At 35.0% G+C, this 8,644-nt stretch overlaps 1 protein-coding gene across 2 annotated transcripts in view; it reads right to left on the bottom strand.

The window, feature by feature from the left end:
• Positions 1–3,199: 3,199 nt before the first annotated feature.
• Positions 3,200–8,644, bottom strand: part of FHL5 (four and a half LIM domains 5) — a 19,574-nt gene continuing 14,129 nt past the window's right edge. For both annotated transcript variants that reach the window (XM_072408666.1, XM_072408667.1), the window contains exons 4-6: positions 7,346–7,515; positions 6,460–6,646; positions 3,200–5,290 (exon numbers count right to left, since the gene is read on the bottom strand). In XM_072408666.1, the coding sequence (XP_072264767.1) occupies positions 5,139–5,290; positions 6,460–6,646; positions 7,346–7,515 (509 nt within the window). In that variant the 3' untranslated portion in view covers positions 3,200–5,138. The remainder of the gene's footprint in view (positions 5,291–6,459; positions 6,647–7,345; positions 7,516–8,644) is intronic.

Here is an 8,644-nt window from a genome sequence, read left to right as displayed (position 1 = left end):
TTTGGAGGGGCTTTTCTTGTTATACACTAGAGAGGTTTTACAATTAAAAAAACATATCTAAAATATGGTAAATGTAATCACATGGGAAAAATTTGGTTCAATGAACTGAAAGAGGAAAAAAGAGTAAAGACTTAATAAAAACCATTGATTGACTTAGTGCGTGGTTATGGGCTATATCTTAGGATCAAGTTAAATTTTTACCAGGATTTGTTACAGGTTTTACAATAAGGGTATATAAATTGTTACCATATTTATTAAAGTAAAGCATCTGAGTGAAACTCATAATCAGATTATAGTGCCAATTTTAGTGTTGGGGTAAATTTCAAGCAGAACTAAAGCTAAAATTAAAAGGTAAAAATGAGTAGACCATTAAAATATAAATTGTTTTTTTGCTGCATATTGCTGCATTTGCTGCAAATTCATCTTTAATCCAGAGATATCCCTTACATTACATATTGTCATGCTGATGACCAGCATTTTTCAACCCACTTGCTCTGAGTCATCCTGTTTTCTGTTTATGTTTAAGTACTTTTTGTCAGCACATAAAATGATTGGCTTCTGTTTCTCATACACCAACACTGTTATACAAGGAATGCAAAAAGCCAATACTGTACCAGATCAAATGTACTCACACTGCTTTCACTGAAAAATAATTTTAATGATAAATTCATGTTTACAGAGTTGCATTGATCTGTGATTTTTATCCTGGCTAGTGTTCATATTATTTGGGAGGTTAGAGAAAGTTTTGCATTTTGCCACAGATTATGCGTGCAGGTAAAACTGTTTGGTGATTCCTGGCAAGATAACATGTGCCTGTGATTGCTATAAATGTTCTATAAAACAACTCACAATTATGTGTTCAACATGTTCTTGCTATTTATGAGTAATCTATAATTGGTTAATTGTAAATTCAGTATATTTGAAGTATCACTCCCTATACCATACAGCCTTACTATTGTAACTCATACATTTCTCTTATCAGCAGTTACTTTTGTGCTTATCTCTGTATTTATCAGTAGGGTGCAGCATTGAGCAATATTTCAATACAAAAATAGCAACTGAATATTTCATGTACATTATATGTCTTAATTATTATACACCTTATAATAAAACAGATTTTACTTTTTTATTATTTGGGAGGTTAGAGAAAGTTTTGCATTTTGCCACAGATTATGCGTGCAGGTAAAACTGTTTGGTGATTCCTGGCAAGATAACATGTGCCTGTGATTGCTATAAATGTTCTATAAAACAACTCACAATTATGTGTTCAACATGTTCTTGCTATTTATGAGTAATCTATAATTGGTTAATTGTAAATTCAGTATATTTGAAGTATCACTCCCTATACCATACAGCCTTACTATTGTAACTCATACATTTCTCTTATCAGCAGTTACTTTTGTGCTTATCTCTGTATTTATCAGTAGGGTGCAGAATTGAGCAATATTTCAATACAAAAATAGCAACTGAATATTTCATGTACATTATATGTCTTAATTATTATACACCTTATAATAAAACAGATTTTACTTTTTTTAATGTTTTAGAAAGAACATTGAATAAAAGTAGCACAGTGCAGACAATACAATATTAGCAATTTATTATCCAGGTTTTAGCAATTGAATTTGTAAATCAGAACTACTGGGCTTATTTTAAGTAAATGTACGTTTTAAAATTGACATGGAAAGTGAAAATAATCAGTCTGTCCTAATATTCTGAAGATGGAGGACATAAGATTTATTAGAAGTATATATGAGTAATTTAAACCACTTTCCAAAAGGACTTTACGGCAGTGAGTATATATCAGTTAGATATATACACATAGATATATAACTGTCATATACCAAAAATCTTTCAGTATATATTTCAAACATCTTTCAGTATATCAAAACAAAAAGGAATATATGGGGGTAAGTCTTTTCCAAAGTGTAACATGTTTCATGAAACAGATCCAATTCATCAGGCATGCAAACCGTCCATAACACTTACGGTAGCTTGTTCAGTATTCCATTTCAATCATCAGCAAAATGCAGTCCTTCTCAAAAAGACAGGTTTCTGCATGGACTCAACTACCCAGTAGCTGATGGTCCACATGGGATTTGGAGAGGGGTAGATAGTACATAGTAAACAATTCATGATGCTTATGTGTAAATTTTATTTTAACTGTATCTGTTTTTTTTAAGATGTATATTAGGACAACAATTTTCAAAGTTTTAGCTAAAGTAGTAAAGTGTTAGGACCCTGCCAGGTTTTTATTGATGTCTCTGTCCCCACTGGTGAGATTCTTTCTTCCCAATTTTTCTAGTGACTCCTATCATTGAGATAGAAAGTAAGGGGAAATCCAAAGTTTTATAGTTAGCACTGGAGCAAGAGGTAATGGTAAAACGTTCAGTTCCCATTTTGTTGCATTTCCGGAACATAAAGTTGAAGGGAAATATCCCTGTCAAATACAGGCAAAAGAAAAACAAATAACCTGATAGCGATTTTGGTCCTTTCCTAATCTATCCAAAACTAAAATAAAACGTTTTTTTATATGCACTTCAATTATGAACAGTGGGTTGTATAACAATGTTTAAAGATCTGCAATCATACAGCTAACTTAATGTACCATAAAATATATTTTAAGCCATTATGGTCCTTACATTTTTCTTTAATGTAATAACAAGCTTTAGTAGTGCCACTGAGTGTGTAGCTCCATTTATTGCTTTGTGTCTAATCTTAGCACATATATTGTGATCTATATGCCAGGATCAGACTGCACAGATAAATCTTTGGGTGCTGGAATGGCTAGGCTATGAGTATTACACTATTCTTTTATGTGTAATAGGGGAAGGAAGGGTAACCAGCATCTTTATTATATGGGGTGCCAGGTGTGTGTATGGGGAGGGGGGTTGTGCCAGTGCCAGATGTGGAGTGGAATACCATTGGGGGTTACTAGGGCACCAAACACTCCAAAAAAGGCTATGGCTTGTTGGTAGGTCCTCTGATACAAGCTATTAAGGCGCACAATATACTTTTATTTTATTCTTGTAATACCTTGGATCAGGTGGCTACACTGTACATCGTTATGCTTTGTAGCAATGTAGCCACTGACCTTAAGGAAAGGGGGGCTTCTATGCAGTTCCATCGCAGAATCAATGGATATTTGGGGGAATAAATAAACTCATAGATTGGAGAAGTCTGGATAAAAGACACATACTTATAAATCTGCAACAGATTTTTAATTTTTATTTGTGACCATAATTACACATTAAGCATTAAATTGTATGAAATAATATTTTTATGCATGGCTTACTATTATAGCATGTTTTATTGAAATGTATTACATAAAATATTACTGTGCAATAAACAAAAAAAAACAACAATTCCAAAGTTTTTAATCTGATGCATTCCTTGTCACATACCTTGCTGTACTTTTCAGCTAATAATTAGTGTTTCCTGATACCTTTTCTAACTTAACTCTTTTATTTCCCTTTTTCAAATCTCCTCCTTGAGACGCAGTGTTCCAAACATCACCTACTACCATCTTGTTCCATTAAATACCATTACAAATATATGACATTTGTAAACTGGAGTTTATAACATAACTGCTTGTTATTATAAACGCCGAACACCAATTAATATAGGTCCCAGTACTTAGGTATGTTTGTCTTGTTTTTACTGTATCTACCTATAGCCACATTCTTTAAGGGTAACTTTCTTTTTCTGTTCATACCTTTTTTTACTGTAAGACAGGATTTTAAATAGTTTTCACTACATATTGCATTTAGTTAGGTCGGAATACACTTTTAAAGGTTGTCCTTTACATTTTTTGTCCATCTGCACATGCTTAAATGTTACTAATTAATAAGTGAATATTAAACTAAATACCTATAAGTAACAGCTATCTATAGAAGACTAAAACTATTTAAAGATTATAGAACATTATTGCTGGAAACACTTGTTAGTGACAGTTTTCAGTGACTGTGAGAATAAAGCAGTGCTGTACCAACAACACTATTCATTGTATGAACAGCGGAGGAGGAGGACAAGTGGGAGGTGTCCGTCTGTGTCCCCCCTAGAGTAGGACACCAGTAATCAGTGTCAAGCAACAAAAATCCAGGTATTTCTACATAGCTTTCTTCAGGGCTATAATCTGCACATGACCCCAAACCAAAATGCTGCATCTTCCACTGGACATAAAGAACACTTCGATCCTTATAATCCTCTTCAAGCATATCAGGTACAAATTTTAGTGAAGCATTACTTTGATCAGTGTTTGTCAACCAGGGATCCTCCTGCTGGGGGTTCTTTAAACCATTTGCAATGTGTGCCACTCAGGTCAGTTTAGTCATCATCAATCTTTTTGGCTATTTGTAAGGGTAACATTCTTCTCACTAACCACCACACTAATATACTGTGAGCTGAGGATATAGTAATAATAGCAGGGGTTCCTTAAGAACTGAAAGTTTTTTCAAGGGTTTCCTGATCCAAACAGGTTGTGAAGCTTTGCTCTTGATTGTCAGTTTTCTAGTGACGTTAAAGTAACATTAAAAAATATCTTTTGTCTATGCTAAGCAACAACAGGTTCACTTTTTGTGCCATAAGCAGCTTATACTTACCTTCCCCTACTTCCCTACTGTTTTGTTTAGGAGCAAGGTGTGAAGAGTCACAGCTTGGAGCTTACACAGGGCTGGGGACTCTCACTACCCCTATGTGAAAACAATTTGCCAACCACCATTTGACAAAAGTATTGAGTATTTTTATTCAGTTCTGCAGCAGAATGGAACATTGAAGAATAAGTACAAACCGTAGTAGGGACCATCATTATAACGAAATTGTTAGCTGTCTGAATACTGACAAGCAGAAGATAGTTTCTTACACTTAATACATCCTCAGAACATTGTACCATACTGTTGGTTTCCCAAGCTCCCTACAATTCTCTAATGTACAGTGTTTGAAGTTTTATCTTATACTATTCTGAACTTTTCAATGCATTTGCAAAGGTGTGGAATGCCGTACTATAGAAGTAGATAATTTAAGACAACCAGTGTTATCACTAAGAACCCCCACATAGTATGACCTACGTGGTAGACATGCAAGCTTATGTGTGATTTGCTTTATAGAAGCTTAAAACTACATATCAGACATCAATAAATTTATACACCTTGGCCGCACTGAAGGCACAGTATATCATTATCGTTTTGGAGGAATTTTTGGTCAGCAAGGGAAGTAGTGCATTTTGAACAATTGAAGCAGTCAGTATGCCAATGATGATCCTCAAATGAAATGTATTTGCTACCTCCTTGACCTGCAATATTGAAAAGAAATATCAGATTACTCTGGCAAATGTGAGAGGTGATACATTAGCGTTAGCAAAGCACACAGTCCATATAATGTTGTCAAGAAGTCTTTATCTTAATATGTGTCCAGAATTAACTGTCACATAGCAACCAGCACAATATTTTGCCTGACACTTATTTTAGCATGAACAGTGAGTCACAAAGAATTTGACAACGGGTAGACATATGAGATTTAATTCAAGGAGTCCTGTGCCTAATAGTAGTTGTCAAGTTGATAACATTGCACCAATTCTGCTCTACAACGAGAGTTACAAATAGAAATGTACTGGCACAAAAGCTTTAGTTAAAAAAAGGAAAATGGAGATCACTGGGCCCATAACAGCTGGATAATTTTTCATATATGTATAAATTCAAATAACCTCCAAGAGCAAAGCACCTTGCGGTTTAAGGCAATCTGACATCACCATGTACAGTGTAGAACCAGCAGTTTTGCACAGTGAGAATGTCATAAGAAGCTCCTAAAACAGGAAAGTCATAATAACCATTTAACAAGGTAACACAGGTAAATACAGGAACTGTGATTGTTAAAAATAAAGGTATTGTTATAGGATGTTCCAGGGTTAGCTGGAAAGGTCTGGGTGGTGGTTACGAAGCTCCCAAGCTAAGGGGTTGGTCATTATAAAGTTTAGCTGGCAGATGGCTTTCATGAAAAGCCAGTATTAAGGGTCCTGGAGCCGGCCAAAGAAGAGTTGGGGGATCTTTACCCACCCGGTCCATGACAAGGTCTTCACCTGGATTTAGAGAGTACAGGCGCTCTATATAAGTAATCAGGAGCAGACTGCTCTGATTTCAGTGCCTTACCAAAAATAGAAAAAAAAGAAGCTTCAGAGACAACCACTGGAGAGTAAGTTGTCAAGTTGTGTTTGTGCAAAAAGACTTGCATATTACTGCTAGAAAGAGAGGGAACTAACAAAAAGTTTGTTGCTCAGCAAGGCTATTGTTTTTGTTTCTTTACATTGTATTCACTGGCACTAGCAGGATCCTAAAGTTTGCTTTGAAAACTTTACATTTGCTGCCTGACTGAACTGTGGCAATCCGGTTGCTATGAGTTATCCCCCAAATCAGGTATACAATATATACACTCAACATCTGTTTCCTAAAACAATATGAAACTTACCAGTGATAGGTTTAGTACACGCAGTGCACTTTTTGGCAAACAGATTACCGAAGCACTCTATACAGTATGGAACCTCATCTTTTGCTGTGAACTCCTGTCCCACCAGCATCTTCTTACAGTTTGTACATACAAAGCATTCACTGTGCCATGGCTGATCTTGAAAGGAAATTCCTGATTTGGTGATAGCCTTTTTTAAAATGTAAATTACATGTTAGCACTTTGCTACATTTTAAGATTATCAAATAAGAAATATATATATACATATACATTATATACCACAACTATGACCTGAAAAATAAATAAATAGCTGATTAAAACATAAAATTAGCATATAACATTCAGCTGCAATGTTCACCTCAAAAACAGATATTTGGCCACCATACTTTTTTTTTGCCTCTTGATGTCCCTAGTCTGATGACTGATTCAACCCACTTCTTTTGAGCCCAGGTAATCCTAGACCCATCTATCTGCTATCTCCTATTATCAGTATTGCTTTTCGGCTTTTTCCTCTCAAACTGCAGTCCTGCTGTACGAGGACAGCTATAGGCTGATACCAGGTCAATTCAGGTACTCATACTACTTGCAGTTCAAAACTGCATGTCATAAAATTAAATATTACAGACCTGCAAGAGTTTGTGTCTTTTATATCTGCCTGTTTTTCAGCTTTAAAGTGGAGCTCCTCTGGCAGGGTCTTCTCCTCCTCCTGTGTCACTATCTGTATCTGTCTGTCATTTGCAACCCCTATTTTTTAATGTACAGTGCTGCGTAATATGTTGGTGATATAAAAATCCTGTTTATCATCATCATTATTATTATTATTATTACCGTATTATTATTAATAAGTACAGTCTGGCAAACACACTTATATTAAAATGTAACATTTTACCTTTTTGCAGGAAATGCAGTGCTTTGCAAACTCATTCTCAAAACATGGCACGCAGTACAAACTGGATTGTTTGGGGAAAAATGGCTTGTTTGCTAAGGGCTGCTGACAACCTTGGCAGACAAAGCATGTTTCATGCCAGTTACATCCCTTGTACTCCATTTTACGAGAACCTGCAAGAACAAAAATATAAAACGTGTAAAGAAATAGACATAATGAAAGATTTTTTTCTTTTCCAAGATCTTTTGTCATATATTATGTTATATATGTATATATTATGTATATATATATATATATATATATATAATTGGAAGTGTATATTATGTATCAATATTATTTATATATTTTTTTATAACTACTATATGTTAAATTTTAACTGCCATAGTATACTTTTGAGTCAGGGTGCCTACCAATAATTTTGTCTAAAACCTTTTTGTCTATTATTTTACTTTTAATTTTTTTTGGCAATAATGAAAAAAAGAAGTGTTAGTTTGACTTATTTCAGATTTAGGACCTTCCTTACGGTGCTAAGAGACTCAACTTCAGAAATGAAGAAGCAGAAAACACTCCTCAGTCAGCAGCAAAATTAACATTTATGTATAAACTGTACTGGAGCTCAATGGCAGGTTTTCATTTTATTATCTGCTGCACACTTCTTGATTCTTGATTGAGTTCTTGATCAAAGCCCAACTCCCATCTATTTTTTGTTAATGTTTGCAGGGAACAGTAGAAACAAAAAAGGAACTTTTGTCATATTAAATTTATTCCAGACCTTCTAGATATCCCCATTTTTCCAGGTTAAATGTTGTACAAGCTTATTACCCAATAAGTCTGAGGATGAAATTCACCTCTCCACCTCTTCTGCACTTCAATAATGTTAAATGGGTTGAAGGGTTGAATGTTGCACAGCATCATTTATCCCCATGACTGGTAACATAATGGCCTGATTTATTAAAGCTCTCTAAGGGGGCAGAAGATACACTTTTATCAGTAAAGCTGGGGGATCCAGCAAACCTGGAATGGATTTTTCTATGTTTTCAAACCTTGAACAGATCCATTCCAGGTTTGCAAGATCACCCAAGTTTAATGTGAGTATGTATGTTCTGTGGATGCTACAAAGATTCTTTGCACTCTTTGTGCAAAGAGTAGTACTAATTTCATCACATCATCCCTGAACTCCACATCAAGGGAGTCCAGCCACCACTAGAGAAAAGCACCCGGTACATTGTGTGGCAAACGAAACCTTAACATAAAAAGTGGAATGCAGGAGGGTGACTAGGGACAAAAAACGGACTAGTGGCC

Source organism: Pyxicephalus adspersus, chromosome 4, assembly GCF_032062135.1.
Source record: "Pyxicephalus adspersus chromosome 4, UCB_Pads_2.0, whole genome shotgun sequence".
Taxonomy (NCBI): domain Eukaryota; kingdom Metazoa; phylum Chordata; class Amphibia; order Anura; family Pyxicephalidae; genus Pyxicephalus; species Pyxicephalus adspersus.
The sequence above is the reverse complement of the archived record's forward strand: the minus strand, read 5'-3'. Positions and strand labels throughout refer to the sequence as shown.